Below are 20,781 nucleotides of genomic sequence, written 5' to 3'. Positions count from 1 at the left end.
CCTGTTGAAATTTGGCTTCTTGAATCCCTGCTTGAGCTCACCAGTGACCATCAACGCTGTATATTTTGCGAACCTCTTGGAAATCATGGGCCTGCGTCTTTTCGACGGAACTGGAAATTACGGATGGGAAGTTTCACGTTTCCACCACAGACAACTAGATCGGTTGCTTACTCAGGTATTACGGACCAAACCCTATAAAGGCTGCGTGTCGTTTCCTTAGGGATCTCAACTTTGATCTAAACTTTGGAAAATTCCCTGTATTAGCTTATCTCTTACACAAGCATGGGTGGAATTCGAAAGGTTTCCCAACCCAAGCTACAAGAAGATTTTCGGGGTCGGTTGGCGCGTGCTTTATCGTTGTCATCTTCCGATTCTGAGAGTGCACAAAGCTCATCGCGATCGGCAGAAGGTGACACCGCAGAGATTGAGTCTCTCCAGGACGAAAATGGCTTCTCCAGTCTCCAACATGGGGCAAACCCGGTGGGTAGTATCTCGCAAGATATTACCGAAGACTGGATACAGGGAGAGGAACTTGGAGAAGAACTCAATATCCAAGGAGAGCCTGAAAGTACGGACAGTCGTACCATGATCGCCTTCCAGTGCATCGCAGAGTGAGTGTCTGGGTCTGCCCTGAAATCAGTTCCTTCAGTCTAGCTGCTAACTGTACACTTATCAGATTAGACACCCGAGTGAAGTCAGTCGCACCACCTTTACATAACATGACACCGCTTATACTGTTACAGGTCTATTCAAGGCTCGCTGAGCCCTCTTACAGATAAGATTGAAACCATTTTCAGTGATCTGGAGGATATTGTTCATCGGCTGGTAGCTATGGAAGAGGCAATAGAGACGATGGCATCAGATGGCCAGGATACTACTGAAGAGCGTAAAATGACTGAGCGGACACGTCGTCGCCAATGAGCTTTCAGACTTGGATGTGATTGACTTTTTGTTACCTAAGTAATGCTACAATTCACATGTCAGAATTTTCCCACCTAGCTACCATATCATCCTGCTTCATGATCAAGTAGAGCAGCTCCTAAATTGACGCGGCTAATCATTGAGTGGTCTTGAATGTAAATACCGAAAACGGCCACGGTGTGAAACCAAATCTGGCCTGGCTAGAACGCTCGCACGGATAGATCGCCACGTGCCATTTAAGCTTTCACGTGCCGGCGCATCATTGCATTTGACCCACCCAAACTTAAACCAGTATTTGGAATCTTGAGCGATCGGCCAAGCAAATGATTGTCGTGAACACTGACAAAGTTTTTCGGTGTTGTATTCAAGGCTCTTGGCAGAGAATTCGAAATCGTATGATCTGTGGCAAACCTTTGAATCGACTTTGCTAAAATTGGCTGAGTGGTAGACCATCTGGTATCTCAGTAGCCAAGGCTTGTTGTGATTGGATGAAGCACCCGAGCAGCGTGGAAGATCATATCTTCCTTGTGGGGGGACTAGGGTGGAGCAGAGGGAGCGGCGATCATGACCCACCCGAGCGGGCGGGAACCCAGCAGCAATGGAGCCAAATCACTGGCTGCTCCGATTGGTTGCCTCAATGGGAACTCATCTATTTTTTCTTTTGGAAAAGCTGTACATTCTTATCAAGCCAGGAAATAAATTCATTTTCTATTTTCACGTGGTCATGCGACGGCCATAGTATAAAGGCACAAAGATGACGATGCGACCATGAGGTAGTTAAGTTTGTCATAGTTTCTGATATCAGAAATGCAGCTTCATCCATTCGGATTGGATCCACAGCAACCCATTCATAACCCTTCAGACAAGAGAATCAAATGCATTGGTTGCCATGTGCTCTTGCTGGCTGCTCAGCGGGGGATTACCGGATACGGAGAACCCGGGAAGGGCATCGTGTCCCAAGGTTCCTAGCGGGCCGTACTGCTCCGTCATATTTCCGTGGATCACTCCAGAGCCGGGCAAATAGGATGCGATTCTGCGGTTTTGAAGAGCCTCGATCGCCTTCCAGAATTGCGTGGTCGCCGATACTAGTCCGCCATGTGTCTGATGCCAAAGCAGCTCAATATCGTTCCATGGGATGTTATCTTGTATCGTAGCATTCATCGACTCCACCTGCTGCTGTAGTTGTTGAATTTCACTTTGAAGTCTCTGGTTGTCAACCAAAGCGTTTTCTCTCATCACGATGGCTTGCTGCAGCTTCGAACTCTCTTCGGCTTTTTCGACTTGCAGCTTGTGCAACAATTGGGACTGATAAGCCCTCTCGTTGTCTTTTTCCGTGAGGGCCAATCGAAACCACTCACCAAGCTTGTCCATCGCATCAAAACACTTGCGGTGGGCAGCTCTCTGCTCTTTCTTTCGGCTATCTTTCGCCACAAATTGTCCCTAGGAACTATGGTCAGCACGGTGCATATAACATCAGCAGCATTAAGCATATGAAGGACAGGTCAAGACGCGAGCAATCGAGAATTGATCATAATTAACATACTGGGGCTTTGGACGGCTTCGTTACTGAGTGCAGCGTACGAGAAGAAGAGATCCCCGAATGCACAGAGCCAGGAGAATTGGCACGAGAACTCGCCGCGCGCGTCACTTTCTTTGTGACTCCGGTATCCGGCCTCTTTTCAGAGGAGCTTCGTTCCTTTGCCATGCTGCTTCTCTGATGAGCGAGTGATTTAAGAACGACAGAAAAGATAGAAAAGCATAGACGGAACTTCTAAGATTAATAAATTTTCGAAGACTGGGGGCACCAGGGCTTTAAATCTTGGGGAAAGTCGTTTTTAGATGGCCTGAAACGAAACGCAGAAATGTGCCCCTGCCAAGCAACCATTTTGGTACCAATTCTCTGAGTCTGAAGACTTAATATCCGTCCACACCGACACTCCAGAATATGTTAGCGTGGAAAACAGAGGACTGCAAAAAGAGTTGGACGAAGGTATCCACCCGCCGCATGAAAGTGGACTCTGGTCCATTTATTCATGTTCCAATGTGGACGACCTGCTGCGTACACGAGTACAAAGGCACAAATATGATCAATAGAACTGTCAATGTTTTGATGTATACATGAGATAATCATTTGCAGCGGCGTAGACGCTGAGAACTCGTGAGAACTCATGATTACCAAGAGGTCATTCAGTGCACCCCTTTCATTTTTGAGTATAGCCCATGAAACTAAAGACATCCAAATTGCAAAAATCTAGAATCTATATTCTACTTGTCATTACCACTTTTCTTGGTACGACCAAAGGCCTCAATTCTGATCTTTCTATGGCTCAAGAACAGGCACAGCAAGCGTAACCCAGTCCCCATGGTAACGCGACGAAGGATTATTGGTTTTGAACGCCATTCGCCGTGGTTTCCATCAGGGACCCTCCATTGCAAGAGGTTGCAACATTACTATCATACCCTGACGGTACGCCGGGACATCATAGCCACAAGAAGACCGCTCAAAACCCGCCGAGGGATACGTGACTCACGATCAGATCGAGACGATGACTGACGGGACACTTAGAACATGGGGCCCGTGTTTGTGGCATGGAGATGACCATCTAAGAACCAACAAAACCGACATTCGATTCACAAATCGCCATATGATAGACGAATGGATGTGTGACTGAATGTAGCGTTCAACACAAATTCCTGCTAAGGTTTCTATATTGATAAATACGGTTTATGTATCTCACGGTTTGGGAGCACAATATCACAAATCACAACTATTGCTACCAAAAAGATGCCTTGAAGTTAATTCGTGATCGACACTTTGACGGGTGACTCCACATAGGGAAGACTTTCCTCACTTTTCTATTGCCAGGGTAACTTCTTTGTCGATCCAGCTGGGAGAAAGTTCTAGAAGCTACTTTCGCTAGTTCAAACCTTCCTCCAACACTCTACTCGTCAACTCTAACAATTCATCCACCTTTCCTGATTTGTGTTTCCGGTCTAGAACCACGAGTGGATAGCTAATTCAGAATTGTCTCATGTTTGGCAGGACAAAATGCACTTACGTGAAAGGCGCTCCCTAGTTCGGTGACAGTCCAGAGACTGATTGGCTTTCAGAAAAAGTTGGATCGGCGTTGTGGGCCAGACATATCTGCTGTTCCCAAAGTTTATTTTTTAGTCCCGCAGGTGGGTCTGGTGTTCGATAAAGTTCTGCCTGTGACCGTTCGTTTGAGAGCACCATTAATCTGCATTTGGATAGAGGTCGAAACGTGGCGAGTATGCCACAGCTCTTCTTGAATGTCTCCTACTATCAAGGAGTGAATGAATCCGAAGAAGCATAATGTAAACAAGTCGTTATTAGATTTTAGCTTCAATATCACGCGTTAACAATCGCATTTCTCCCCGCTTGAGGCTGTCCTCCCCGACCGAGCGTTTCCCTGGTTTAACGAGAGTATTTCCCAGCTTCTCAGGCAGCCCCACTCTTAGATCTATGGAAGTTTAGGAACCTACGTTTCTCTAACTTTTTCTCTAGCATCCTGACTCCCCGGCGCACGAGAAAGTCCCATTGTCTAGTTGACCTGGAAGAAGCAGAACACGGATTGAGGCTAATCGCGTCTAGTGTCCGTCACAGCGTCTACGGCATCATTGACTCGGCGACCCACCCAGCCATCCATTGATCCAATAAGATCTCAACAATTCCATAAGTCACCCCAAGGAGCCCCCAGCTACCATGTCATGATCTCATTGCAAGCACATTCACGTGTTTACTCCATAAGAGTGTTGTAAAAAACCCTCCACTCATCCTGGCTACCTTCTATTTTCAAAGTCTTTTACACAAAGGCCAACCCTTCGGCGATCATGGACACAACCATCACCAGCCTGCCTTCAGACATCGGGGCCATCCTGATGAGAAACGTCTCGATCATCCAGGTCGTGTCCATGTTTGCGATCGGCGCATATAATGCTCTCGAAACGGCAATTGTCACATTCGACACGTTCAAGCGCTACAGCGGTCTCTACTTCTGGAGCATGCAGGTCGCTTCTTGGGGTATTCTTGTGCATGCACTGCCCGCCATGGCTCGTTTCGTCTCTTAAGCATCTAACCTGTCCACGTCCATCCCATTCATCATCGGGTGGTACGCTATGGTCACTGGTCAGGCGGTCGTACTCTATTCCCGTCTAGAGATTGTTGTCCGGCACATGGAAAAAGTGCGGTGGGTGTTGTGGATGATCATCGGGAACTTCTTTATTCTTCACGTCCCCATGACCGTCCTGTTCTTTGGCCTGAACTAAGGCGACGCACGCTTCGCTCGACCCGCCGCGATATACGATCGCATCTAGGTCACCGGCTTTTGCGTGCAGGATTTCATCATCTGCGGTATTTACATCTACGAAGCCGTCCGAGCTCTCAAGCCCATGATTCAGACCCGAGGCCGCAACGGGCGGAATGCCATCATTCATCTGCTTTGGATCAACATCATTGTCGTCCTGTTGAACATCCTGCTTCTTCTTACGGAGTTCAAGCTGCACTACATTCAAGTGAGCTTCAAGACCGTAGTATACAGCATCAAGCTGAAGTTGGAGTTTTCTGTGTTCAATCGCCTCCGGTCGTTGATAAGCACGCAGCCCAGTCTGTCTCACTATGAGCCCGAAGACTGGCGCAGGCCCAGCAAGACAAGTCTGCTCGACAAAATATTTCCATGGGTGTCTGTCACGCCGGATAGAAATTTGAGATCTGAAGCTGGTCGAAGAGATGCGTCACAAGGGGCGCGTACAGATTTAACCGAGGGAAACGTGAGCCCTGGAAGTACTTTGTTTACACGACTTTCGGCCACTTTCCCCACAGCCTCGTCAAACAGTCTACCCGCGCTGGAATTGGATCTGTCTCAGCTCTCACCCAGATTGGATGTATGAGAACAATCAAGAAGTTCTAAATGAGCAATGGGTCCATGTGGAGCTCACTATACGCGAGAGCGCCGGTTTGTGATCTAAGCAGAGGAGCCGGTGCGACCCTTGAGATAGGATTTGGTGATCATAAAATTGAAATTGGCGCACCATGCACGAGTTAGAGGTATTCATTGACGATTAGATATGATGGATGCCATATTTATGATGATAAATGAGCAGACATGACAACATAGACTTTACGCTTCCTAAGCACCATTTTCTCTCGTGTACACGACTCGATTCATTCACTCGTGACTTTGAGCACCTACGACATACAAGTATCTAGAACATAACTCGCAAAAGTGCTTCCAAATTGAGGCAGCAAAACGGTAAACACCTCGAGCAAAGTATCAATAGGCTTGCTCCAGATGCTGATTGAGCTGTCGCCAGTAGTATTTCCTAACACTATACCGAATGAGCATCTATACAAGATACTATATATTTTGGGCTGCAGTTCCAAATAAAGCAATTTGCATTCAAACGAAGCCTAGCAAGATCGTGACTTAAGTCTCCATAAGTATTTACATAGAATATGTCTCAGGCTTGGTCTTGCGTGTGAGTCTGAATTGTGTTCGACTGATTTATGCTCTCGTGTGTCTTGCTCTCGTTGGATTAACTCTACTGTTGGCAATCTCATCTTCTGACAGATCTCTTCACGGTTAAACTTGGCAACATTGTGAGGCATGCCGAAATGTGTGCTATATAGTGCCACTTGTGATAAGGATATATCAGCGTAAAACGCCATTTCTGCTAGACGATGCTGCTGTGTATCTATTCCAGAACCACAATTCCACACGAGTCGTGTCAGCCTGATCATGTCAGTTAGAGACTTGAAAGAGTACATGCTTTTCGACTTTGACACCATCAAAGCTCAGTCCCGACCGTCACCTTCCCCCTCCCCCGACTTCGCTAGTAAGAAAAGGTCTGCTCGCGCTGCAACAAAAAGACCAATATCCCACCGCAGCCAGAAAATCGTCACGGGCTCCATCAAAGGTCTTTGTCTTCCTCGCTTGCAAAGTCTCGATAATATCACATCCGTCTTGATCGTGCGACATGAGTCCCTATGGGATACATACCAGCAAGCCATCTCGTACGACCTCGCAGGGGATGTTACGATTGCCTCTCGTCGCACCCGCCCACGCCGTATGGTGGCCATTAGAATATACCGTAGAAAAGATGCTCGGGGCCTAATCGATCGATTCGGGCGTCTGGAGCACATCAACATCCTGACATTCTATGAATGTTATTTGGATGGCGATGCCGCGTTCTTCTTAGTTGCCGATCTATCATTGACTCTCGCGCTTGTCGTCACTTATATAGACCTATATCCTAGTCAGGCGGAATTGGGATCAATATTATACTAGGTTTGTTTCCCACAGCCGTCTCGATGAACTGTGCTGACAGTCAGATCCTCGACGGCATGTGCTATCTAGCTGCCTCTGGTATTGCGCATCAGGCTTTGGTGTGCTCTAATATCCTCCTTGGGCTTGACGGGATCATCAAAATTGGTAAGTTAAGCTTCTGTTGGATTGGATCTAGCTGACCAGTGGCAGCGGGCCCAGAGTATTGCGTGGACTGCTCGACATAACAATCCGAAGCCATATGCATCGCCGCCATCCCGTCTATCACGATGTAGCTGATGCAAAAGTACGATAAAGTGGATGGAGCTATTGGTGTCGACGACCTGAAGCGCTGGCCAATGGGGTCCGCTGCCGTTGAATTTCTGGGGGCGTCTGGAGCGGCTGTATCGCTGGAGGTTTTAAGACGGGTGAGTAATTCTACCTGGGCATAGAACTTGCTAATGCCTGGTAGCATCCCTTGATCACGGCTAGCCGCCACCCAGCTGCGGATCTCCTGTTGCTTGTAAGGGCTGCGCTACTTATGACTCGAGTCAGTTGCATTTACCACTATATGGAGGACTCTTGTTAGTACAACGTAGATAATCAGTATGTGGGGTTTGTAAATGACATTCCATCTATTTCTTACTGCGGTATTCCCCATGTATCGTACATTCGGAACACCACAACCAGGGCAGGAGAGAAGTGGGAGATTACATGTCGAAAGAGCCTTTTGATAGCAACTCACGAAGCGCGCATGATGAATGCAAGCTTGGTAACTTCCAATGTCTCTTTAAATACGTCTGAAAGCCTCGTCATTGGAAAGCTGTCAATGATAAACAGTCAGCTCATAACACTCCAAGCAGTTACATTCATGGTCGTACCTTTGATCGTGCTTCCTCTGGCTGAGCACAGAAATGTCACATGAAGAGCAGAACAAAGAAATTAATGATAATAAAGACACTGGATGCAGCCTGTCCCATGCTCCCGTAGTACATCAACTTATAGTAAGGCAAGTGGCTGTGAATGTTCAACAGCTCAAACGAAGATCGAGACCCGTGAACATAGTTCGTGATGTATCCACTGACAGAGATAGCACTAAGCGCTAGTACAACCTGAATATATTCAAAATAGATTCGACGTTGGCTGTTCTGATGTAGCCACCTCGACTAGATCGCAAGGACCATACTAAAGATGGAGAGCAACGTCGACATCAGGGCCATAAGGACTGAAACGACGAGAATGTTTTCCACCAGACTTTGTAAGGTAAGGCCCAGTATAGCATGGTTAGTATAGATGAGATCTGACTCCGCATGGTCCCGTAGGATAACTGCAAAATGAGATATGGCCGAGCTGAGACCCACAAAGGCTAACCATATGATAACGGGGACGAGAACAGTTAAGCGCTTGCAAAGCATGGCGGAGCTAGTGTTGGAGGTCATATTGAGGACGGAAGACTTGAATGGTGAGGAATAGAGCGGGAGACTTGCGTAGTGAGCGAATGATGTGGAAGCGAGAAGTGATAAGATCTTTGGCGATGTCTCACTTCAAGTACTTTCCTAAGCCTGGTTTAGCCTAGTGTCAAGCCGAGTCGATGGTCATCGAAATGCTGGCAATTGAGGTGGCAGTGCATATCAAAGTTTGCGTTCCGAGCTGATTGGCTTGTGTACCTACAGTAACACTGAGGGGATTCAGAGACCAGCTCCCAAGGTCATCACACATGCTCCCAGGACCCTTCCTCCTATCGTTGTCGCCACGGCGGGAAGAGAATCCCTCGTAAGTCATGTTTCTTCCCGTACACTCTATCGTGACGGCGATTGGCTCCGTCCAGTTCTCCATATTAGTCATCTCAACGCTCAACGATGTCCATACCTGGTGAGCCATGACGATGATGTGTAGCCATAGGTCTCGTCATGAATCACTCAAAAGGAGAAACATTAGTGCAGCATTCACCTCCCTTCCTTATGCCTCACACCCACCCTCTTCTCGTCGCCTTCATGAAGCAAAGGTATGAGTCCCAGTCACGTTTCAGCCAGAGACAGGTTCTCGGGTAAGGCACTCTCTTCCTCCCTTCTGCAAAAGTCACGGCAGTGCTGATCTGAAACCTATGACATCCAGTACCGCGTCGAGCCAGTCTCCCTTCATCCCCAAATCGCCTTTTATTTGCGCAAAGACTCAAGAGCTGGTCTGGAAGTGGGAACAGCTGAAGCTTTACGGACAAAGTATCAACACCATGCTGCAATGTGTGAATTTACCCAGCCATACTGTGATTAATAAGCTAGACAAAGATTATCGCTTCATTTCGGTTGAGTTCGGCGACACTACAGTCCTTCCACTTACCAAAGTGACCAGTCTGCAACCCTTAGATTATCATTTAGGGATTTCCTGCGTGTCTAATGAGAAGGACAGGAAGCTCATCATTCTTGGGATCGCAGGAACGAAAAACATCTTAAGCATCAGAAAGTTGGCGCTCTGACTCTGGAATTCCGTTGCTACTACTCCTCCGCTGGCTCTGTATAGCTGGTCCACTGAATATTGGGTCTCGGAATCGGTCGTGATCGATGTTAGATCAATCGAGGGCATAGATTTGATGGATGAAGCTATACGGGCAGGACGAAGCGCCGCCAAGGCATACGTCTGTATTGGCCTTCCCGCTATTTCCTTCGGCCCCCTGTTTAATACCCTTATGTCCACATGCAACGTGAACGCAGCCTGCTTCAATCTCGCTATGGGATATATCTAGATGGCGGCGGCCGTTGATCTAACGAAGCTTGAGGTAGAAGGAGAGGACGGTTCTAGGTTCTTTGGCAATTTGTTTCTGTCGATGATTAATGATAAGACTCAAGGGTTATGGCTTGTGGAGGCAAAGCTCCAGTTCTGGCTCAAAGGCACTTCTCGGATGAAAGCTTGTGTCCTTGCCGAGCTTTTGGAGATAAGGGATATTCGCATCACGATAACTCACAGGCCTAGTACGCGGTCGTGACGATGTTGGCCTATTGGTTCTAGCCGCTTGCACTGTTGCATAACGCCACTTAAAAAATAGACCTTATAGCTAAGCGACTTTAGGGCGCATATAATGATCTTAAATGCGCGTTTCCGCTTCTGCATGTGTCTTGTGCCACAAAAAATGACCAATCCTGTCGATTTTCGTAAACTCCATGAAGGTGTTGATGTGATAAATTTATAAGCCTATATGCCGAATAGATATAGATTCTCGTGGGCAACGTGTATTTAATATTGAATTTTCATTAATCGAGTCCTATCTATCGAGTGAACAAGTTTCAACATCTATGGTTAGCTTTGTGATCTGTTAAACTATGGTGCGTGTGAAACCAGTGATGCCTCGTAATACTAAACATTATGGCTTCACCACTTAACTTACCACTTTCGTCACCAGAGATACCATAAGAAAAATCGTTCCAAGGTTATATAAATTGTTGGCTGCGCATAAGAAAGAACTCTAGTTTAGTCACTTCATTTGATATCACAAACTCCTTTAACATGGACTCGGGGAGCTCTATCAGCGATGAAGTAAGCAAATAACTGCACGGTGAGCTATAACACGTTTTAGACACTCCCTGCGTTGGTATCGTAGATTAGCCAACACAGCAGACCGTGGTCTTCGGAATTTCGCCTGCATACGTGAAGAATTAGGATACGACCGATGCCTTTCGCGAGCTATACCAAAATTGGTGCGTATTGAACCACCCGCTGAGAACTTTACTAACATCGAGTAGGAGAGATGCCATTCTAGAAACATTCTAGCTCGACCGCCGAGACTTGAAGCTATCTTTTCACGACGATAACGCCCACTTCGCCATTATAGGTTCGTCGGCCCCGAACGATCACGCGGACCCCCTCGCGCGAGGATTCATTAAGTACAAGAAAAACACTAGTCGAGTCACCCTCGCTAATATATGCGCCTAGCTGCCGATCGAGTCCCTCGTCATAGGACACACGACTAAAGATAGAGACAACCGATTAAGTGGTTCGCACGGAGATGGTCTTAAACTAGCTACGTTGGTCATGAATTGATAGCAGTTGTAAATGAGCATCGCCGTAAGTCACTGTAATTGGAAATTCGGGCTACATGGGCCGCAGTAGTCTTTTCGCTGCGTGATCACGGCGGCACGTAAGATATCTCACAGCGACTGGCCAGTAGTAGCGGATGATATGGCGAACTTGCGCCCCCATATAGAACGCGATGTCGCCGTGGTCATTAGCGCTGGCCAGGGCAATCATAGCCAACTAGTGTCACCTAAGACGTTCCTGCGATGGTTGCGGGTCACTCTAGATATTCATGGACTTGTCTCCGCCACATCGATGGTCCAGACCCCCTAGGGAGATTTGCTACTCGATCTAAAATGCTCTGGTCAGCTATTCCTGCATGGGGTCCGGCTCGCCCTGCATCCTGTGGGCGGCAAGGCCTTCATGTATGGCTATAACTTCGCGTGTGGGAAGTTTAGCCAAGATCGACAAGGACTGATTAGCTAGCTCGACCTGGCGGACCTCGTACGACAGATATGGGAGTATGCGTTATCTTTGCGGGAGATAGACCTACTCCCAAGCTATGTCAACCTCCTCTAGAAGCATCCGCACCTTGGCGATATGGACTAAGTAGAAAGACTTTTGGAGCCATCAACCAAGCTTCGCATTTGGGAGCATATGTTGTGTGCCTCCAAAAAGAAGCTTTTCTTTTACAGTGTGGAAATCAGTTTACAGGTCAGTGCGAACCTACTTAAGCGGAGTCATATGCTAATTCAAGATAGAGGGTGAACGCGATCCGATCATATACCGGCAAAAAGCCGACCCCACTTCCGACGACTTTCTAGCAACTCCTTTGCTCCGCGACACCCATTCGGACGATTAAGGAGGAGCAACAGCAACGATGCAAAGATGCTACGATCTGTGCCTTGCCCGATACGGTCTTTGCAAAGATAATCGGCCAGGCGTTCAGGGCCTGCTTAGCACTCTTGAACGCCCCCGCGGGATACAAGTCCTCTATATCGAAGACGTGGCTGGAAGACTTAATGTCTTTTACCACGCTACAGACCAGACCCTAAGAGTTCCCCATCAATGGTGGAAATTGGACAATGTGGACTATGGGGCCCCATACCACAATGTAGCCCCAATAGCCAGCGATGGGCAGTATGCACCCATTTTATGGCAAGAAGTTGTCGAGGAATTACTGATCCTCTCGATTCCTTCCATCTTTACAGCATTCCCAATATCACGCATCACAGAGAACCGGTACATGCGCCACATCAGACGCCTGCTGCAGCGGATTCCACAAAATATTTAAATCAGCCCTCATGCCAGCGGACTGCTGGTCACCTAGGAAGACCAGGCAGCGAATGTAATGCAGAACTATGAAGGTGAGCCAGGATATAAAGTTATTCTTCACGCAGGGTACTATGGCGCTGACGCGGAGCTCCTTTATCCCGAAACGGGCAAGTGTGCCCCCCCACCAATCACGTGTGGTTAGATTGAGCTGAGCTCCGAAACACCGACTACAACTAACTTCGTAGCATGTGGATGCCGCCAGTAGCTTATCTCTCGATCGACTTAGTGGTGCGTGTTCGCCGAGGTAGACCGATTCACAGCGTACTACGCGATGATCTGCGTGAATTAACCGTCGGCGATCTACGGCCTGCCATCGGAGATGTTGATCCCTGGCACCACCATCCACGATAGTAGTCTGGCTTCAAGCGATGTTGCTGTGCTTGCGCCTGTTGGTGTCAAACACGAAGAACCCTCGGCCCCGGCTCATCTGAGTGACATGTCATATCCGCATTCGTGCAAAAGGCTGAAAATTTCGCACCTTTTGAAGGAATTTAGTAGCTAGACTGACACTATCTTTCATTTTGAAAATTCGATTGCTACGTACGTTCTGATCTGACCTTGGTAGCATTTAGACAATTGAGACATCACATCAACATCAATGACTTGATGGCCTGACCGACATTTTGACCCTACTATACCAATTCTTCCAGCCATTTCGAAACCCAGCCTAGTCGTGCCAACCGACGACGCGTGGAAGGGGCGTGAAAGCTTTCTGTCACAAGAGACACAAGAGACTCTCTCTGTAGCCGAGCTGATCGGCCGGGACGATGCGTTGCGCCCGGCGCCATGGATGTTCTGCGACGCCACCTCGTCCCACCTGGCTGAGGCGATTCTCTCGTCCAAGTGGGGTCAATCCATGACTGCGTGATGTCCTTGCTAACAACTCTGTCGTGACGAACCGTCGCGAGGGTTTCTTCGGAGCATTCTGCGGTTTGTGGCGAGGGGTCCCGCGGCGGGCGGTAGAGGGCGTCCAAGGCGGTCTCGGTTGGGCTATGCGTGTCAGCACGACCAATTCTAAATCCTTCAATGAACGCCGAACTTACCAGATGCAGCATGAAGTACCACATCCTGTGCCGCGCTTTCTCAGCCACTCCTCCGTACAGGCCAGGTGCGATAGCCCCCTGCACTCGACGAACCGCAACACCACGCGTTCATTGACTTGATCGCCCTCCTCGTCCAAACAAAACATGCAGTGGATCTTGTCAACTTCGCCACTGGGAGTGACGCTGTGGAGCGTCAGGTCTTGCACACCCGCCCAGATATTTGTGAAGAGTGGAAGGATCGCTGGCTGGGCTGGCGACACGTGCCATGGAACATTGTTTGCTCGCAACATCGAAGTCGTGATATAGGGAGCAACCCACGAATGAACATGATTAGATATATCATGATCACTGAGGACGCTGTTAGGCGAAAACTCAGCAATCCGGAGTCGATTTCGGTGCCATCGCTTGCAGAGAAAGCAGTTTTCAATTCTGCAGAGTGAGGCCTGCAGTCCGGCCAGATCAAATGTGTTCCTTGGAAAGTCGGTCATTCTGATGGCGTTTGATGGTGCTCTTGAATTTCACTGGATGCTTGAAGCTGTTTCTTGTCTTGTGCTCTCGCAACGGGTGCTTCGTTGTCCAAGTGATCCAATACGATTTCACACACCACTAACGGCTGCCAGCTGTATGCGGACGACCCAATGTGGATTGAGATTAGTGGACCATTGGGTGACTAGACTTGGCGGCATGCCTTATTAAATGGATTTATACGGCGTTCCAACATATTGGTATTCTAAGCAGTGGACGAACGGTGGCGCCACAGAGCATTCCTGTGCGTTACGTTTGCATGCTGGTGGCAGGGTCGTTGCTGATCGCTGGCTTCTAGCCGATGCCCTTCGATGCAGAGGATGGTAGAGCTGAGAATGTGCAGCATGATTCAGCCAGGAAACCGAGGTTTATGTTGCACCTGAGTTTGCCTCTTCATAATCACTATGGCATGCTAGGTCTCACCCGCGATTGAGAAAAATCCGTTGTGCAGGAGCAGTTTACGTGTTCCTGGAGACAATTTGAGCGCTCCCGGGACGCAGCTTGATCCTAGGAACACTAGTAATGACTCCGGGGCCCCAAATAAGGGTCTCAGGACCTACACGACAGCCTCCCATCGTGCTTATGCTTCACTGTCCCTGCCGACCAGTGGCGGCGTCGGTCACCCTTGCTTCAGAGCTGAACGATGGGGATGCTCAAGAAGTATCATATAAAGTGCCTTTCTACCGCAACTAGCCTCTACATCAGCTCTTGTTCATCAGCTCTTATTCATCAGCTCTTGTTCATCAGCTCTTGTTCATCAGCTCTTGTTCATCAGCTCTTGTTCATCATCTCTTGTTCATCAGCTCTTGTTCATCAGCTCTTGTTCATCAGCTCTTATTCATTCCCTCTTAGTATCCCTCACATCATGGTACGTGCATGAATTCTCCAATGATTAGCTAAGCTTGATACTAATTTGCATTTCCAGCCGCATATACGAGGTTTGCCCAATGAAATATTGCTGATGATTGCATCATTTCTGGATGGAAAGGCAATTTTCACTTTAGGAACATCATGTCACAACTTATATAATAGACTGCAACACGCCTTTCTCGAGTATAAAGTGCAATACCAAAACAGCAAATTGATGCATCTGGCAGCCAAGACCAACAATATATCTCTAGCAAAGGCTATGCTGAAACGTCACGCCGATGTTAATGCGTTCTTCCGTGGAAAAACCCCAATCATGAGAGCATTAAAGCACGGTGCTACCGATATATTTCGCGTGTTATTGAAATCGCCAGGGGTAGATATTAACCTCCAAAACACAACTTTAGAGAGCGCTTTGTGGTATGCCATTAAGTATAACACCTACAGGGCGGTTATGCAAATGGTAAATGCTCATCGAAATGTGAATCTGAATTTGAGACACAAAGAAGGTTAAACAGCGCTTCATCGAGCAGTTTGGGCTGGGAGGGTTGGACTGGTGTAGATCTTGCTTTTCCTAGGTAGTGATCTTAAATCTAAAGATAGCCACGGTCTCTCGCCTTAGGACTGGGCATGCCGTAGTAACAGGCCCTCCATGCTATAGACGCTCACGAGGGGATCTGACTCTTGGTTTCCAATAAACTTTGATCTCGTCTATCACGATGAGCTGCCCCTTCATTAAGCGATATCTTATGGGTCTATGGATGCTATTCAGCTGCTGCTGAAACAGAAGCGCACTAATCTCGAAGCGCACGACTGGAACGGTAACACACCGCTTCATCTAGCGGTTCGGAGTTAGAGCCGAGAAGTTATGGATTTGCTGTTGAGCCATCCATATAGCGATGTGAATTATAAAGATCTAGTAGGGAACACGCCGCTCTGGTTATCTACACACCTGTCATACAACGCTGTCACCGAAAGACTTCTAGAGGAGTTAGGGGTGAAACTCAACTTCGTGGGGGGACACGGCGATACCTAGACACCCTCGACCTCCCTTTATTATGCTATGCTGAGACCGGACACTAGGGCACTAGAGCGTCTGCTAGCTACGCCGGGGATTAACGTTGGTCGCTGCGCGGCGGGCCAGTCGCCGTTCGCTCTCGCCTACGCTCACGGACGCGTTGATGCGATGAAGGTCCTGCTGCACACGGACCGCGTAGACATCAATGCTAGCGGCCTGGGTCATCTGCCAATCTGTCAGGCGGTGGAACACGGCCAGGTGGAAGCTGTGCGCCTCTTGGTTTAGCAGGGCGGCTGTCTATAGATGAATCGAAGAATAATGACGGGCCATGACACAGCGCTCTGCATCGCCGCGCGGGATGGTAGCTTGGATCTGGTCCGGGCTTTGCTACGTCATGATCAGATTGACCCTAATCTGGAAAATCGGTCGTGTCAAGGGCCTTTGTCCCTTGCGGTGCAAAGAGCGTATCGAGAAATAGTCGATGCGCTTCTGGAGGATGGGCGATTGTCTTGGCAGAGTTTGATCGCGGCGCTTCACATTGCAGACTGTGAACCGATTCAAAAATCGATCCTGACCAAGATTGGTAACGCCGGTGTTTGAAAGCTGCCCTGGTCACCTTGGTGCAAATTTGGTGCATTTCAGGCAGGCGTACAGTAAAGCTGGAGACAGGTCGAATGAGCGGGCGCAGCAAATCTCTAGAAAAAATTCAAACATGTTGAATTTGAGAGATGGAATCGTTCACCTGGATTCTTTTTGTCCCCAATAAGACATAGTGACTCTCCGAATTTGCTCATCTCACCAGGCAATTTTGTTTTGGCTGTGCCTATCATGTAGAATCAACAGGTGATGCTTCAACTGCTCTTGAATCAACCCAATACTATTGAAATTGCTCACACTTACCGGTCGCCTTGCAAGCCCATTCCTTAGACTTGTTCTTGCTCTTTATATAAATACAGTACCCCCGCAGTGGCGTGATACTTTTCATTCAACCACCAAGTCCAATGGATCACCCACCTTCTCCTTCTGCATCTTGACCCGCCAAAAGGCAGCGCTGGCTGTCCGATCAGCCAGTGGATGATGTCCAAGTCAAAGATTTCTAGCTAGAGGCAGGTCACGCAGAGGCAGGTCACGCAACGATTGCTCTCAAGGTTAGTTCTTCCTGACAGCTTATGAACATCACTGAACATATACTCACAGGATCCCATCCACCCGGCTGGTCCACTAACAACGTAGCTGATGCAAATGCTTCATAGCCAGGCGGACCTTACCATGCCCATCATCAGACTGCTCGATTTTTACTTTTGTCTCTGGGATAGCTATGTCGTGAAATCGGCCGACAAGATTCACTTAGATAAAGAATAGCAGGAACTCCAAGAGTCCAACGAGTGGTTAGAGGTCGAGAACGATCTTCTCGTTCAGCGCTGTAATGAGCAAGCCTTAATGATGTGGAGCCGCGAGCGGGTGCTACGTGAACTTCACGCTGGCATCGCTGTAATCCTGAAAGCGAGCGGTGAAACGGCTTTCCCTACCGATATGTCTTTGGCAAGACCGACTACTTGACATAAAACGCATGGACTAGGGAGGAGTATGCTATCTATACTCTATGCTAGGTGATTCACACCTTATGATGTCTTGATTAATGCCGCCCGTGGTGAGATATGTTTACATACTGTTGAACTCGATGAAAAAGCCATTTCTGACCAACGATATGGTATCTAGTTGCTAGCCTTTTGAAAATCAAAATTTTCCATCACCCTTGCTGCCATGGTCCAATTATTTATATCTTGAAATCGTCCTCTGATTTTGTTCGTTCGAAACATTCTATATCGCAAGTCAGCAAAACTGATCTCCTGTACCTGGCATTTATGGCGCAAGACCGATATAATATGACCGCTCTAGTCCATGACGGTAAGAGACCTATAAGAACTTCTGACAAAGATATACTCACAGAATCATAGAATCCGACTTCGATCTCGACCTCTACGCGATCTGGCGTGAGTCTTCTGGTATACTGACACCGCCTCCTTGTCTAGCCGCGGACTATAAGGACTATGGCTTGGGCTATCCCCCCGAATCTATGAAAAATCATAGTCCGCCACCTCTCCTGATTGAATGCCTCTTTCACTTTGGACTCGACGATGCGCCCGGCTTCAACTAGACCGGTCTAGATCCTTTAGCACTTTTAACCCAGCCTGAGGAGATTTTCCTCCACCTGTCAGCATTTTGTCTCTCCGAGCAGATATATTAGGTGGAATTTCGACTGACACGTCTTGATCAAGTTACTAGGGACATGATTGGCGAGCATATGTTTTTTCTGCCCCGAATGGAGACAATCATGGGCAATCTACGCCGAGTATATGGATAGATGCTTAACATCATCGCGTAAAGCCTAGCTACACCGAGGACCCCCCGCTTCCGATTGTCTCTATGGCCACGTATGGAGCCCCTGCCGTACGCTAGTCACTCGGTGCTTTCCCCTTTAGCTACACTGCCCACGATGCCAACCCTAGATCCATCGTTTTTTATACATAACTTGGTGGGGAACTATCCTTCCAACTAGAGCAATGCGTGAATGAAAGTCTTGAGGATCAATAACAGCTCTTCTGATCTACACGCAATCACATCTCTTCTATTCTACATCTTTGGAAAACGAGTAGTTTAAACCGTTTCATTCAAATAATACATACATACTAGATTTCAATTAATACACTCCCGAAACAATATCTAGTACTAGACTAAGTAAATGAATCTTTTTACTCGCTGCGGTTGACTTTAACCAAGTCCGCCAGATCACTTCTTGGGACCTGACTCTATTGAATGAGCATGCCAGTCATTTGTTCTTAAGATGATCTCAGAGCCTGGTCAAACAAGCGCAGTTGGGCTACTTGCTGATCGTGGCGAGCTTGGAGGCTATCCCTCTTATTGCTCAGTTGCACACGTGTTTCCTTCAGGGGAAGATTGGCGTTGATCGCCACGACTCCCATAGGCGACGGTAGATTCCGACCAGCCGAGAGGCCTGAAAGGCGAGCTTCGGGTCGTCACGCTCGAGATCTGCCAGAGTCTCTAACACGGTTTGAAAGGGCCCTGTAAGTAAGGCATCTTTCGGAGTTGCTTCCTACTGTCACTAGTATTTAGCTACGGCATTCATCACTTGCTGTTCTGATTGACTTACTAGCGGTGGTTCGGGGCTAGGCTTCGGCTGGGAAGCAGTTCCCTCGCTTTGGGGAAGGACTCCATTTGGCTGAGAGTCTTGCTCCTTATTATGGTCTTGCATAGATTTAATGTTCTCCATTACGTTTAATATGCTGTACTCGTCATAGTAGAAAAAAGACTTTTCACGCAGGGCAGGCTTTCTTTATAATTTGCTTAATGAACTAGGCTTGTAAGTACCATTGTCACTGGGTGTTTAACGTATTCAGTGTTCTGACCCCATTGGCATCTCGTCTAAACTGGTGAGCTTTTTGTCACGACCTGATCATGACTACAGAGAGTGAGATGTTTCATGAAAGAGATTTTGTCTTAATTCATGTTGAAAAATTGATGGAAGAAAAAGATTCTCAAACGTTAATTCCGGCACGCTCAACGTTTCTCAACGATTCTTCTCATTTAATTTGAAATGAAACCATTGAAATTATCATTGAGAGAGGGTAAGCCTTGAGTGTAAATTCTCCTATTGAAATCTCAACATTGCAGTAACGAGCATCTTGCCTGCCCGACCAATTGCCCATACCATCTGGGGTTATGGTTCCGCCCTCTGAACTTGCGTTATTTGGCTCAGAAAGTAGTAGGAGTCACTTCGCTTGAGAAACTCTATATTTGCAGGTTTCTTTCTCATACAAGACATTTTGCGGCCATTCTCAGACTCAAAAAATGCTTACAACAACATAAGCTCTTTATCAGAGGCACAGACTTTCAGTGCGTTCAAGGGGATTTGCACATATGTAAACTTGCATCCCCAAGGCTGCTTCAAGAAGGAAAACTTCTGATCTATATGCCTGAGTCCCGCTGCTATACGGTCTTCCTATTCTGCAATCTATCTTTTGAGACATGAGGCTAGAATACGCTACACAGTCAGTAAGCTACGATCAGTCAGCTGCATGCTCAGAGATGAACACATACGAGGATAGTGCTATGTTCTCGAGTGACATAGCCGTGCTCTACGGTAGCGAGGGGTCGCGCTCTTCGACATGCACTGATTGTGCTGAAAGTCTAGGCACAGCTCACCTGTAGAATGATCGAGACGGGGGTGCAACCGACGCTCAGATGCCAATAGATCCAATGCTGAGCACAATAAGCGGGCTTTAAAGCCATTCTTGCCAACCCTTGAATTGCGCTATGGGCCAAATGTTGAAAACTTCCCAGGGTTGGGGCGTTGCCTTTTGGTTTCCGTTCGCCCCAGGTGTAGAGCTTTGGAAAGCGATTCTGCAGGGGAGGTCTGCCGGTTGCGCTGAGCATGTGAATGGCAATGCTATATGCTGCTTACCAGAGAATACGGACGCCTGCTGCCTGTAGTGCCCTAGAGGCTCAGACTCGCAGCAAGCTGATCGGAGCTTTCTAGCCACAAACTCCTGCTATGGCCATGATTAATGTTTCGCTCCCTCGGACGGCACGCTGGATCCTTCCGCGTTGAGCCTCCGAGCTGAAATAATCAATATTTCCCGACCGCCTTTTAAATGTGACTATCCTGCTTGCAAACAGGATTTTAAGCGTCAAAAAAACCTCGTTCGTCATCGGAACCAATATATAGGAGAACGGCTTCACGTCTGCTGGGTTCCTGGATGCCAAC

General features: G+C 47.8%; 10 protein-coding genes across 10 annotated transcripts; 6 read left to right on the top strand and 4 right to left on the bottom strand.

The window, feature by feature from the left end:
- Positions 1-282: 282 nt before the first annotated feature.
- On the top strand, positions 283-921 carry N7484_005320 (uncharacterized protein; the record flags this gene model as incomplete). Its single annotated transcript, XM_057115740.1, has 3 exons — positions 283-611; positions 677-694; positions 744-921. The coding sequence occupies 3 exons, from the start codon at positions 283-285 to the stop codon at positions 919-921; spliced, it is 525 nt and encodes a 174-aa protein (XP_056975880.1).
- Positions 922-1,779: 858 nt separating this feature from the next.
- N7484_005319 (uncharacterized protein) lies at positions 1,780-2,626 on the bottom strand (the record flags this gene model as incomplete). Its single annotated transcript, XM_057115739.1, has 2 exons — positions 1,780-2,361; positions 2,465-2,626. 2 exons carry the CDS (start codon positions 2,624-2,626, stop codon positions 1,780-1,782), a joined length of 744 nt encoding a protein of 247 aa, XP_056975879.1.
- A 2,147-nt stretch (positions 2,627-4,773) lies between these two features.
- Positions 4,774-5,010, top strand: N7484_005318 (uncharacterized protein; the record flags this gene model as incomplete). Its single annotated transcript, XM_057115738.1, has 1 exon — positions 4,774-5,010. One exon carries the CDS (start codon positions 4,774-4,776, stop codon positions 5,008-5,010), a length of 237 nt encoding a protein of 78 aa, XP_056975878.1.
- A 321-nt stretch (positions 5,011-5,331) lies between these two features.
- N7484_005317 (uncharacterized protein) lies at positions 5,332-5,829 on the top strand (the record flags this gene model as incomplete). Its single annotated transcript, XM_057115737.1, has 1 exon — positions 5,332-5,829. One exon carries the CDS (start codon positions 5,332-5,334, stop codon positions 5,827-5,829), a length of 498 nt encoding a protein of 165 aa, XP_056975877.1.
- Positions 5,830-6,677: 848 nt separating this feature from the next.
- N7484_005316 (uncharacterized protein) lies at positions 6,678-7,226 on the top strand (the record flags this gene model as incomplete). The annotated part of the gene is made up of 1 exon (XM_057115736.1): positions 6,678-7,226. The coding sequence occupies one exon, from the start codon at positions 6,678-6,680 to the stop codon at positions 7,224-7,226; it is 549 nt and encodes a 182-aa protein (XP_056975876.1).
- A 1,554-nt stretch (positions 7,227-8,780) lies between these two features.
- N7484_005315 (uncharacterized protein) lies at positions 8,781-9,083 on the bottom strand (the record flags this gene model as incomplete). Its single annotated transcript, XM_057115735.1, has 1 exon — positions 8,781-9,083. One exon carries the CDS (start codon positions 9,081-9,083, stop codon positions 8,781-8,783), a length of 303 nt encoding a protein of 100 aa, XP_056975875.1.
- Positions 9,084-13,174: 4,091 nt separating this feature from the next.
- On the bottom strand, positions 13,175-14,073 carry N7484_005314 (uncharacterized protein; the record flags this gene model as incomplete). Its single annotated transcript, XM_057115734.1, has 2 exons — positions 13,175-13,532; positions 13,586-14,073. The coding sequence occupies 2 exons, from the start codon at positions 14,071-14,073 to the stop codon at positions 13,175-13,177; spliced, it is 846 nt and encodes a 281-aa protein (XP_056975874.1).
- A 902-nt stretch (positions 14,074-14,975) lies between these two features.
- Positions 14,976-16,280, top strand: N7484_005313 (uncharacterized protein; the record flags this gene model as incomplete). The annotated part of the gene is made up of 3 exons (XM_057115733.1): positions 14,976-14,978; positions 15,036-15,397; positions 16,061-16,280. 3 exons carry the CDS (start codon positions 14,976-14,978, stop codon positions 16,278-16,280), a joined length of 585 nt encoding a protein of 194 aa, XP_056975873.1.
- Positions 16,281-17,264: 984 nt separating this feature from the next.
- N7484_005312 (uncharacterized protein) lies at positions 17,265-18,153 on the top strand (the record flags this gene model as incomplete). Its single annotated transcript, XM_057115732.1, has 3 exons — positions 17,265-17,318; positions 17,361-17,530; positions 17,946-18,153. The coding sequence occupies 3 exons, from the start codon at positions 17,265-17,267 to the stop codon at positions 18,151-18,153; spliced, it is 432 nt and encodes a 143-aa protein (XP_056975872.1).
- Positions 18,154-18,942: 789 nt separating this feature from the next.
- On the bottom strand, positions 18,943-19,287 carry N7484_005311 (uncharacterized protein; the record flags this gene model as incomplete). Its single annotated transcript, XM_057115731.1, has 2 exons — positions 18,943-19,110; positions 19,168-19,287. 2 exons carry the CDS (start codon positions 19,285-19,287, stop codon positions 18,943-18,945), a joined length of 288 nt encoding a protein of 95 aa, XP_056975871.1.
- Between the last annotated feature and the right edge of the window lie 1,494 nt (positions 19,288-20,781).

Source organism: Penicillium longicatenatum, assembly GCF_028827895.1.
Source record: "Penicillium longicatenatum strain IBT 33135 chromosome Unknown contig_2_segment0_segment0, whole genome shotgun sequence".
NCBI classification, from domain to species: Eukaryota; Fungi; Ascomycota; class Eurotiomycetes; order Eurotiales; family Aspergillaceae; genus Penicillium; species Penicillium longicatenatum.
The sequence above is the reverse complement of the archived record's forward strand: the minus strand, read 5'-3'. Positions and strand labels throughout refer to the sequence as shown.